General features: G+C 46.2%; 2 protein-coding genes across 3 annotated transcripts in view; one reads left to right on the top strand and one right to left on the bottom strand.

The window, feature by feature from the left end:
* LOC125307603 (C-type lectin domain family 18 member C-like) overlaps nt 1-951 on the bottom strand; it is a 14,434-nt gene extending 13,483 nt beyond the window's left edge. Inside the window, exon 1 of the mRNA XM_048263657.1 lies at nt 673-951. Within this exon, the coding sequence (XP_048119614.1) occupies nt 673-951 (279 nt within the window). The remainder of the gene's footprint in view (nt 1-672) is intronic.
* A 5,029-nt stretch (nt 952-5,980) lies between these two features.
* LOC125307491 (RNA-binding Raly-like protein) overlaps nt 5,981-12,850 on the top strand; it is a 73,105-nt gene continuing 66,235 nt past the window's right edge. For both annotated transcript variants that reach the window (XM_048263501.1, XM_048263500.1), the window contains exon 1: nt 5,981-6,272. In XM_048263501.1, coding sequence (XP_048119458.1) covers nt 6,236-6,272 — 37 coding nt within the window. In that variant the 5' untranslated portion in view covers nt 5,981-6,235. The remainder of the gene's footprint in view (nt 6,273-12,850) is intronic.

The following is a 12,850-nucleotide window of genomic DNA, read 5'->3' as shown; positions in this document are numbered from 1 at the left end:
ATCCTTGGGAGGCCTCTTGTTCTGAGGAGATTATCTAGGCGAATGTAGCCTGGCTAGCGCCACCACTTCTCAATGAGACGTGGTCTGGGAACCAAACGTTCATTTTCTCGTATTTGAAAAAAATGCCCAGATCCGTTTATTGGGTGCCACGGATGTCTATCAAATGCATCTGTGCATAGCTCATCGTCTTGCTTTCAACCCTGTTCTGTGATTGGTTCCCTATCTCAGGCGAAAATTTGCTCCATGGTCTCCAGGCTGCCTTAGCAGCGTGAATCAAATCGTGCGCAAGGCAGCATGGGAACACCCAGGCTAAGGCGAATGGCTAACACAACCAGCTGGTCCAGATTCAGGTGGTCATCTCGACAGGCTAATTCAGACTGGATCTCAGGTCTCAAGCCACGTCGAGTAGACGGTGAGAAGTGATCTCACATTCCAACCACTTCTGGCTGCAAGGGTCCGAAAAGACAGAGAGTAGTCAGCTACAGAACGATCACCCTGTTTAAGCTTCAGTAACAGCTCTTCGACCTCCAGTCCCTTCGCTGGATGTTCGAACACAGCTTTGAATAGTGTCTCGAATCGGGAAAAGTCTTGAATGTTTTCTCCCCCTTGTTCCCATACAGCTGTAGCCCATTATAGCGCTTTCCCAGTGAGAAGAGAAATAATGAAGGCTACCTTGGAGGTCTCAGAATGAAAATTTGTTGGATTCTGAGTCATGTACAGCGAGCATTGGAGCATGAAACCTCTACATGAATCAGGGCTTCCGTCAAAACGCTCTGGCTTCACCATGGGACCATCCCTTGGAGGCATGGGCTGAGGAGAAGGTGGTAGAGGTTGAGTAGACAACTCCTGGATGGCTGTTGACATACGGTTGAGTTGCTCTCGCTGTTGCCCAAGCATCTGACCATGCTGGGTGATGGCTTGACGAACCTTTGTTGCCTCGGCTGCATCCATGTTGGGGTGTGATATTCTGTCACACAAGGAAATCAGGAACACGAAGATGAAGGTGCAATAGCTCAAGGCTTCTTTAATTTCCAAAACAAAAGGCCACAATGGGCAAACAAAGGATTGATACGGTGATGAAAACCGAGACTTGACTGGAACTCAAACAGCGTCTTCCTTAGCACAGAGAATATCACACAAAGACAACTGAGAGGAGAAGGACTTAAATACAAACATAACGAACAAACTAGAAACAGGTGAGTGCTACTAAAACTCAGGTGAGGCTGAACGGACTAGGCCTGCATTTGGAGCTGGAACCCGGACTGGACTAGATCCAGGGACTGGAGCCGGAACAGAGGAAACTGGTGCGGCTGCTGTGACACAAATGCTTACTGCACATGAACCCCTTTGTGTAGAAGCATAATCCTGGTCTCAAATGAAAGGTAACACTTTGAGGTTTCATGCTTGTATTTGGATTATACTTCAGGGGTTCTGATATGGAATGACTACACTAAATATGGAATGATTACAAAAATGTCTATATTTTTGCATTTACTTTGTTGGTTCAATGAGTGTGTATAAGATAGACTATACATCTGTACAACTAATATTGGATAACACAACATGAAGATTCAATTTCTATGGATTCTTGTGAATATTTCAGTGCCCAATATGTTGCATCTACTTATTGTGCTGCAGCTACACTGCAGCCAGAAGTCAGGGTAGCACCAAAAGCAGAAGGGGGGAGGGGCATTTTGGATCAAATTTAATTGAGACATAATAAGATTAATCTGAGAATGTAAAGCACTATACAGATTGTATATGAAAAATGGTGTATAACATTACTATGCTACATAGCAATATGGTGCGTACAATTGATTTAGAATGTTGGGGGGAGGGGGGTAACCGTGAACACTGAAAATTATGTGGTTTTAAGCATGAGGCGCTTGCAATGACTGAGGCAGGACTGATCCAAATGAGTAAGTCCAACAGTGCAACAGTGCAAGAATAAAGTCTAGAGACCAGCATAAAATAGTAGTAGAGTAGGCAAGGTAATATAAAAAAAAAACTATAGAAAAACTATATATATATATATATATATATATATAACTATATTAAGTAAAGGTATAAGTGTGGCCAATCCGTTGGTGTGGGATGGAGGGAGGGTTATGCATATGTGCTAATATAGCACGCCAAACAGTGAAGCAGCAAGACAGTGGTAAAAAGTGGCTAGTGAACAGACAGTACACAAACATGGAGAGGGTGGAGAGGCAGACAGACTATGCGGAGAAGTCTATCTCTCCTCTTTCCTTAAGTGAAGCATTGAACAGTTCAAGTCAAGTCCAAGTGTTCATGGTCTCATTCAGCTCAGTTTACTTAACTCCACTTAACTCCAACGTGTTTCACATGCATGACTCGCCTTAATCTCTCCCAGCAGGAGCGTGCTCGTTTAACACCTGGTCTCCTTGTGGCATGTAATTAAGGGTCATTTCAGCTTCTAATGGTTGTGGTTGAATGGACTTATGTTGTGCAGATTTTCATGTGTGTGTGTCTGTGTCTGTGTCTCTATGATACTTATGTTACAGTGTCTGTGCGTGATGGTGGGTGTTAAGCCAGGATTACACCAGAGGATGTAGTCATATTTGTAGGGCTCACCTTTTGCCATTTGTCTGACATAGATTCAGAACTCATTTGATACTATCAAGAGGTCTACGTATATATGATCAAAGGCAGAGTGGGAGATTACTCACACTCTGTTCTCTGTTCTATGAAGCAGGCCCTCTCGCCTTACCCAGGGGACACAAATGCTTAGCCCTTGACAGTGTGTATGTATGAGTGTGTGCGTGCCTGCGTGTGTGTGTGTGTGTGCGTGCCTGTGTGTGTGGTCATGTATGTATTCATACTGGCAGGCCTGAGGAAGGGTAGAAAGAGAGAGAAAGGATGAGAGAGAGATATGTGAGGATGGTGGCCTTGCCTGATGTAGGCCTCCTTTCATTAGTACCTCTGTGAAATGCCGCTCCTCAAAGATAAGCCTTAATTAACGTTCCTCTCCTCACAAAGGGGAGGCTTTGCTCTACTCAGTGCGCCGGCTCACAAGCATCACATATATTAAGGCTGATGTGTTTGTCTCCAGAATTAAGGCTTCAAAAGATCCATCTGGGCTTCTTTCTCGATTCCCCCCGGCTGCAGTGCAATCTGAGGAGACTCGCCGTTTCCTCGACTCAACATCCCAGCTTAGGTCACACTTTTGTAGCAGTCGCACAGGGAACACCATGTTGAGGCTTTGTGTACTGTCGCTTGTTTGGGGCACATCCGTTTACAGTTTGTGAGCGATCATTTCAGACGGAGAAAAGTCTGAAACGCATACTCTCACTTCCAGTGCAAAAATATTGCCTTTTATTCAACATTTCAGAGCTCTCTACGCCTTCAAACACCATCATTCATACTTTTTCATATGTAACAATAGCGCCTACTTATTCTCTGCTTTGTTTGAACTTGTCAGTCAGTTGGCACCTCAGCAAGGTATGTGTTTACCCCTTGATTAGGCTGATAATTAGCTGCAGCCATTAACTGTAGAGGTCCCCCATACAGCCTTTATAAGTACTGAACTAGCTAGCGCCATGTTAACTCAGAGCTGTGATTCACACAAGTCCTTCATTACATGGGGTCAGAAATCATTGCTAAAAATCTTTTTTCTTAGCAGAAGAAAACAAGAGGAAGCTGTGTGGAGTGAGTGGTCACCTGAATGAAGTCCAGGCCCTTTGTAATTGGACAGTGAGACATCAAATGGCCAGAGAGCCAAAGATGTAGCCTAGAAATCTAGACGCACCCTAGCGGCGGCAAATTAATTTGCTCAGCCTGTACGTCTAGTATCAAACCATAGGGATTTCTATTGGCTGACGCCGTGGACTTCATCCAATCACAGCTCTCTATTTTGTTAGAGAGTCTTAAAGGCGGGCTTAACAGGATAACGACAGTCCTGCGACTGTGAACAACAAGAAAGGTGGCTATGGCGAACGAAGAGCGGTTGTTTGAATCGGCGTTGGCGTCAACTTTGGAGGAGTTGGACTTTTCTGTTCTTTGAAAGTTGAGCAACACAATGCACTTAAGTCATTACTTTCGAAGGATGTATTTGCCGTTTTGCCGACCGGATACGGATATGGTCGTAGCGCTGGCCTATTGCATGCCTAGGCAGTTTGAAAGACAATTCTCTGCCCGCCCCTTGGATTAAGCGAGGTGAATGTTTCGATTCCAGACTATACATTTCAATGATATAGGATGGCCCCGCCAGGCTACCAAAGATGAGTAATTCTGTAATGGCCATCGCTCTGTTTGCATTTTGTTTGGCTAATTTGCTTCCTCTGTTTATGTATCCAGGTTATTCAGGTGTAAGAGGCATTTTGAATAAATATTGGTCAGCAAACATGAGGGCATGAATGTAGAGTTTGTGGTTTCAAATTCCCTTTTCATTTTTTTTTTGCTGCCCTGACCCTAAAATGGCCAGTCCCATTTATCCCTCCTTCTGCTGGTCATGTTTGTGTAACCTAGACACGCTGCCTTTTGAGTAAACAAACATTTCCATTTTACCTCTCTACTGAAGAGAGTGTGCTGCTGATGCACTTACAAGGCCTTCCAAAATCCTTTGGGTGAGCTTGTGTTGATCTGTATATTTTCCTGAGTATGTGGGTAAATGTAACGTGTCAGCACCACACCCTACAGGGGAGAAAAGTCTGTTTTTTTCCTGTGTGAAGCAGTTCAAATGTGACTCCCCATGATTGAGCTAACAGGTTAATGCACTGTCAAATTTGCCCAGCAAAAAATATAAACGCTAGACTGCCGATTCAGCTTGCTATGTTCGGCCATCTGAGAGGCTTTCAAATTATGGCAGCTGTCAGAAATGCTGTATTGAGCCAGCTGAGAGAAAATGTGCTCAGTTCTATATTTAGGTGTTGTGTATTGGCCACAAGGTACTGAAATACAACTGGATAATGAGGAAAAGTCTGCTGTTCTTATAGAGCGTTTTTTAACATGTTTATGCAGCATTCCCAGGTGGAAGCATTTTGGCCTGATGACGGTTTGGGTTTGAAATGGTGCATATCTGTCTGCCATACAAGTCTTTATTGTTTCCCATTTACTGTATAAGTGGAACAACATTATGGTCATCATTATAATACTCTAGCATTATTATAATAATGACAACTAGTATTTATTAATTCCTTAGTTATTACCAACTTCTTATTCAATGGTTTAGTCAATAAGAAGTTAGTAGAAGTTGTTAAGTCATTCTGTGTGTTTGTTTTGTGTGTGACTTCCTCTCCTGACTGTGATGAGTTCATGCTTCATAAAGGAGATATGATGGCATTAGGACCGGAGAGAGATTGCCCTCCTCACATGCCGTGTTGCTATGCAAAGCTCTGGCTTTGGTTTAGCTCCAGCAGCCACCCCTGTGTGGCCATCCCCTCCCCTCCCTCTCTCTCTCTTTCCCCCTCTCTCTACCCTTCTCTCTCTCTCCCTCCTTTTCTCCACCCTTTCCTCTCTACCCCCCACCCTCTCCCTCTCTCTCTTTTTCCCCCCTTCCCTCTCCCTCCCTCTCTACCCTTCTCTCTCTACTCCCTTACTCTCGCTCTATCTCTCTCTCTCTCTGTTCATCTTTGGGGGTCCTGTTTCTACTCTCCAGGCTCTGCTGTCTGTGTCCCTCGGTGGAATTCCTGAGCCGTGATATTCAGGGTGGAGGGGTGGTGTGTGTCGTCCATGAATGTGTGTGTCCGTGTGTGTGTGTGTGTGTAGAGAGGGGTTAAGATCTCTGAAGCTTCTGAGGAGCCAGCTGCACACTCCAGCACTCACCCTCCTCTTCTACACCTTCGCCCCTCCCCTTCACTCCTCCCTCCCTCCCTCCCTCCCTCTACTCTCTATCCCCCCCTCCTGCTAGCCAAGCGATGGAAGAATCCAGCTAACCTCTCCCCCCCGCACACCTCTCTCCCCCTGCTGCTGAGGGAGAGTTGGTACAGTCGGCCGGCACAGCTCTAGCTGTGCTGTCATTGATTCAGTAGTAACAGAGCAGACTGCTATCAAGAGTGGCTGCAGCGAGGGAGAGAGAGAGAGACAGAGCGAGAGAACGATAGAGAGAGAGAGACAGCAAGGAGACCGGAAGACACAAGTAAGACCGTGACAGAGAGAGATAGAAAGAGTGAGAGTGAAGGGAGAAAAGCGAGGGATTAAAGAGCTTTAGAGCAGTCACCTCCTGGCTATTTGCCTGCTGACGCAAGCAGCCTCCTTTGTTTTTGCCATCCCTGATATGACCCTGTTCAAGAGTGAACATCGCAGCCCACGATGTGAGTATACATCCCACCGACTATCTCTAGTTCTCTCTCTCTCTCTCTCTCTCTCTCTCTCTCTCTGACTCTCTGTCTTTCCTTCTGTCCACTCTGCTCTATTCCTTTTTCTCCTTTACTCTCTCTCTCTCTTTCTCTCTCTATTTTCTCTCTCTCTGTCCCACTCTACTGATATGTCTGACTGTTGTTCTGGCCCCTCTGTCTCCTCCTCTGTGTGAAATCGAGTGCGGGGTAACTTTGGGGGCTAGTGCGGAGCACTGCAGGGCGGCTGGACTTGTGTGCCGTGGCGTGCTGGGGGCTGTAGTGGTCGGGGATGGGGGTTGGAGGGATGCTCGGGTGTACAGGAGCTGAGAACAGAGGTGACCACAACTCTGCTGTTTACTCTTGGCTTGCAGCTGTGTAGCACACACACACATACAGACACACACACACACACACACACTACACATACACACACACACACACACACACACACACACACACACACACACACACACACACACATAATACACACACACATAATTACACACACACACACATACAAACACAGACACACACACACACCACGCACAACACACACACACACACACACACACACACACACACACACACTACACATACACACACACACATAATTACACACGCTCGCACACACATACAAACACACATACACACACACACACACATACACACACCGCCTCTGGGCAGCATGCCAGAGCTGTCCTGCAGGACAGAGAATGTGTAGAATGTGACATTACACACAAACACACACACATTCTCTGTCCTGCAGGACATATTTGTGTAGTGTGCTTGTGTGTGTGTGTGTACTGTATGTGCTTTGTATGTGTGTTTGTGTACTTATGTCTGTGTGGTGTGTGTGCATGTGTGATGTGTGTGTAGTGTGTCCTGCAGGAGAGAGAATGTGTGTGTAGTGTGTGTGCGTGTAGTGTCCGTGTTTGTGTATGAGTCAGGGAAGCAAAAACAGTGGCTGAGTGAGAGTTGAAGGGAGCATAAGGAATCAGCCCACTGAAATGTGTTTGTGTGTAAGTGTGTGTGTGTGAGTGTGTGTGTGTGTGTGTGTGTGTGTGTGTGTGTGAGTGGAGTGTGTGTGTGTGTGTGTGTGTTTTTGTGGGTCGTACGGAGGATCAAGCCGAGACTCTCTCACAAGGCATGGGGATCGATCAGCAGCCGCCTGCAGCAGCAGCTGAAGCTGTGCCCAGAGTAATTCTACTACCCCCTCTCAATGCTGGCGGAGGGCACTCCGGGCCAGAGAGCCTCTCCAGGACTAACTACCCCAGACTGGGCCAGGCCAGGGGTGAGGGGCAGCAGAGGAAGGGTCAGGGCTGCCTGCCCAGCACCTAGAGGGGTCGAACGGTGGACTGGACATTGACAGATACTGAGGTGCCAGTGTGCACCTAGTCTGGTCAAGAATGACCGCATGTAGTAGTAGACCATTCCTTCCTCTTCCTCCTCCTCCTCCTCCTCCACCGCCTATTTGTCTTCTGTTGTGTTCCTATGACCAGCCCGTAAAGGGGCCGAGCGGTGGACTGGACACTGATAGATACTGAGGTGCCAGTGGAGATTAATGTAGCCAGGATTGACAACATGTAGTAGACTATTCATCCTCCTCCTCCTCCTCCTCCTCCTCTCAAGGTTCTGTCGTCTCTTTGGTCTGTTCGGTGTTGTCTCTTTAGGGCTCTCATCAGCAGAGGCAGTCGGGGCTTTCATCCTATTGTGTGCTAACATGAGGATCAGTGTGAGAACACACAGACTCTGGCTCTCTGCACTCCGCCTCTCTGTGGTGAGCTGCGCTGTGAGTTGAGCGACTCATCTGTGATGGGAGCTTGAGATTGAGGCAGAGGAGAGGAGAAGAGATGAGCGCACATGGATGAGAGAGAAAAGAGAGAATGATCAAGGGAGAATGAGAGGCTCTCCAGACAGGTACGATAGGGTAGCGGAAAAAAAAGTAGGGTAGAGAAGAGATTTTCCCTCGAAAATCTACAGATGACGAATCCATCATCTGTAGATGATGCAGAAGCACACACACACTCTCATACTCTCATACAGTATACATACACACACACAAAACAAAGTTGCATAAAGACAGTAAATAACATATTTTTCTTTCCTGGAGAAGGTTAAGATGAGCTGCCAGAGAAAGAAACAACAGAGCCTAGTGAGAGACTTGAGACCTCATGGGGTAACAGACAGCGAGAGAGAGAGAGAGAGAGAGAGAGAGAGAGAGAGAAAGAGAGAGGGAGAGAGAAAATGGTGGTATGAAAGATGAATGGAATGGAACACATTCCAGATGCTCGGGGCTCTAGCGGGCACAGCTGCTTTTAAAGGGCTCGGCATGCGGGCCCCCACGGGAGTCCCTCTCAGTGACCGCCTCAATCTCCGCCATCAAAACCGATTACTTTCCCCTCGTCATTCATTATGTATGCCTGTCATTTGTCATTTATTCATGCTCACCGCTATCTGTTGCCACTTACGGCAAAAGACCAGGGTGGGGTGGGGTGATGCATGATGGGAGACGTTCAAACTCTTCCAGCATCTTTTAGGTCCTTCAGCATGATGTTTCAGGCTGACGTGCACCACTAGTTTTGTGGCTGAGAGGAGGAAGAGGGGGAAGTTGTGTTGCAGATGTTTACACATGTCACGGTGGGGTTTAAATATTAATTCTGTGTCATAGCAGTGGGATAGCATTTATAATTAAAGAAGACCCCATGCAAGAATGGAAATGTTTTAGATTTGCTTGTGAACAACACACAATAAATGCTCTTTGTTAGTTTAAGCTTCTTGTCAGCTTCATGCCATGAATATATAATAGTGTTTTATGTACAGGAATTCCACTGCCTTTTTCCACGATGTGATTTATCATGGCTGTCCATGGAGGAGCGAAAGAAAGGTGGCATTTCTTTTATTTGATTCCAGGATTATTGGCTTTAGTATGACAGCTGAAGGAAACCCTGACCACACATCCTACATATGCCTGTGGGGACTGTGAATTGTGCTCCAAATATCCCGAATTACCACATACAGTTGATCACACAAATCAACTACTTTGCTCGATATAAGCCCTCCACATGAATAGGACACTTCAAAAAAAGTGTTATCAAACAATTTAGCGGTGAGATAACTGTCGACTTGTAAAGACACGGTTTGACTAAATTGCTGGGTAGCTTCTGATGTGATTCCACCCTTAACTCCCTTTGTTATTCCGCTCGGCTCTTCATCGCGGTGCGGAGGAGCGGCTGGCTGGCTGGCACTCTCTGTGTGTGTGCTAGTGTGAACTCTGAAGGCTTCGCGCTTCTTCCAGATGGAGCACGGCTCAGTTTCTCTCTCTGCTCGTAGTTTCACAGCGCAGAGCTGCACAAGACTGCAGTGGGCTTTTGGCCGAGACACAACCAGCCAGACTCAACAAGGGGATAGGCAATGCAATCAGACTGATAGAGATCTCCTGGGCTCCTAGGAGAGGCTGTAGCTCTGTGGACATGACTAGTCGACATGACTGTAACCACCTTACCACTCTTAGATCAGGTGTGATAGGGGTGGAGTGAGACCTTTCTATCTGTGATGATACTCACACCAACCTAGAAATACTCATCAGTACAAGAGTCAGATATAATATACCTCTGTTTTGAGTCTGTACATCCAACTCAAGCATGAAATACAATATAATAATGCTGTACCTCCATGTGTGCATCTCTATGTTGATGTGACGATTCATGGTGCATAGATACTGTATGTAGCACCATGTTCCCATGGGTGGCTGATTACTGTATATTTAAGAGAAGTCCCAGCATGCACCTGTGTCTCGGAGCCGGCAGCAGCGGCATTGATTGGTGAGATGGCTTGTCTACGAATCGCAGCGTGTCCCAAAGCAGATGGCAGGTAGGCTACTCATAAAATAAACAACTCGGAGGCAGGGAGCAGCCAAAACATTTGGGTTTTTTGCAGCCTAGCCAGGCGCTCGGAGAGAAAGGAGAGAGAGAGAGAGAGAGAGAGAGAGAGAGAGAGAGAGGGAGAGAGATCTATAAAACCGACATTTCCCTCGCCATTCATTATGTATGCCTGTCATTTGTCATTTATTCATGCTCACCGCTATCTGTTGCCACTTAATGCAAAAAGACCAGGGTGGGGTGGGGTGATGCATGATGGGGAGACGCTCAAACTCTTCCAGCATCTTTTAGGTCCTTCAGCATGATGTTTCAGGCTGGCGGCACCACTAGTTTTGTGGCTGAGAGGGAGGAAGAGGGGAAGTTGTGTTGCAGATGTTTACACATGTCACGGTGGGGTTTAAATATTAATTCTGTGTCATAGCAGTGGGATAGCATTTATAATTAAAGAAGACCCCATGCAAGAATGGAAATGTTTTAGATTTGCTTGTGAACAACACACAATAAATGCTCTTTGTTAGTTTAAGCTTCTTGTCAGCTTCATGCCATGAATATATAATAGTGTTTTTTTATGTACAGGAATTCCACTGCCTTTTTCCACGATGTGATTTATCATGGCTGTCCATGGAGGAGCCAAAGAAAGGTGGCATTTCTTTTATTTGATTCCAGGATTATTGGCTTTAGTATGACAGCTGAAGGAAACCCTGACCACACATCCTCCATATGCCTGTGGGGACTGTGAATTGTGCTCCAAATATCCCGAATTACCACATACAGTTGATCACACAAATCAACTACTTTGCTCGATATAAGCCCTCCACATGAATAGGACACTTCAAAAAGTGTTATCAAAACAATTTAGCGTGAGATAACTGTCAATTTGTAAAGACACGGTTTGACTAAATTGCTGGGTAGCTTCTGATGTGATTCCACCCTTAACTCCCTTTGTTATTCCGCCGGCTCTTCATCACAAGCGGAGGAGCTGGCTGGCTGGCTGGCACTCTCTGTGTGTGTGTGCTAGTGTGAACTCTGAAGGCTTGGGCTTCTTCCAGATGGAGCACGGCTCAGTTTCTCTCTGCTCAGTAGTTTCACAGCGCAGAGCTGCACAAGACTGCAGTGGGCTTTTGGCCGAGACAAACCAGCCAGACTCAACAAGGGGATAGGCAATGCAATCAGACTGATAGAGATCTCCCTGGGCTCCTAGAGAGGCTGTAGCTCTGGTGGACATGACTAGTCGACATGACTGTAACCACCTTACCACTCTAGATCAGGTGTGATAGGGTGGAGGAGACCTTTCATCTGTGATGATACTCACACCAACCTAGAAATACTCATCAGTACAAGAGTCAGATATAATATACCTCTGTTTTGAGTCTGTACATCCAACTCAAGCATGAAATACAATATAATAATGCTGTACCTCCATGTGTGCATCTCTATGTTGATGTGACGATTCATGGTGCATAGATACTGTATGTAGCACCATGTTCCCATGGGTGGCTGATTACTGTATATTTAAGAGAAGTCCCAGCATGCACCTGTGTCTCGGAGCCGGCAGCAGCGGCATTGATTGGTGAGATGGCTTGTCTACGAATCGCAGCGTGTCCCAAAGCAGATGGCAGGTAGGCTACTCATAAAATAAACAACTCGGAGGCAGGGAGCAGCCAAAACATTTGGGTTTTTTGCAGCCTAGCCAGGCGCTCGGAGAGAAAGGAGAGAGAGAGAGAGAGAGAGAGAGAGAGAGAGAGAGAGAGAGAGAGAGAGAGAGAGAGAGAGAGCACACTTGACAAACTGCCTCTGCCGGAACACCTCCTCTGGGCGACGGGCAGAATTGGTGATTTGCTGGGGAGGCTCTACTTTCTCTCCAACTGTACGCTGCTGCGCTGGGGCTGGTGCTGGATGCTGTCTACCAAAACACACACACACACACACCTGACATGTAGACACTTTCTCTCTTGCTGTTTCTCAAGCAGCCACACACACGCGCACATACACACTCATGCGGGTACACACAAACACAGGAAACCTTACTGCACAAAATAAAACTGCCATGGCAATATCTAGTTTCTGAAGAAAACCCACTGAATTCTCTAAAGGAGCTCTGAGCTTTTGCCTTTTAGACCCTTCATAGAAATAACATCCTCTCCCTCTCGCTCTCTCTCTCGCTTTCTCTCTCTCTCAAAGTAGATAAATTAGGCAGCAGATTTGGATTTTCAAGGATAGAAAGCACAGGCCAGTTCAAGGTAACCTTAGATTATTAAAGTGATGTTAAAAGATATATTAGTATATATATATGCGTTCCCTGACTGCCATATTAAATTTATGGGCCCACAGGGATCTAATCATTTAGTGGAATGGGAACGTCGTGCTGAGGTTTAAGGAGATTCAGACAAGAAAGGGACAAAGTTGAGCCAGTGAGGAGCAGTGAGGACTGGTAGAAACTTGGTGCTTATTGTTGTTTCTGTGGTGCGTTGGTGCCTTGTTACTCCAGTGCATGCTGTCACAAAGATTCACAGATGCTCAAGGTAGAGCTTGTTGGGTAGGAGTCAGGTGACATTTATTAACATGCCGGGAAGTATTCATTTGCAAGTGTAGGCCTACTAAAATCCCCTAGCATGTGAACGTCATCTCTTGTTGACCTTGTAGGGATGATTGTCAAGGCAACCATCAACACAATTT

The sequence above is a fragment of the Alosa alosa genome, chromosome 14 (genome assembly GCF_017589495.1).
Source record: "Alosa alosa isolate M-15738 ecotype Scorff River chromosome 14, AALO_Geno_1.1, whole genome shotgun sequence".
Taxonomy (NCBI): Eukaryota; Metazoa; Chordata; class Actinopteri; order Clupeiformes; family Clupeidae; genus Alosa; species Alosa alosa.
Note: the sequence above shows the minus strand (reverse complement) of the source record. Positions and strands in the feature narration are given on the sequence as shown.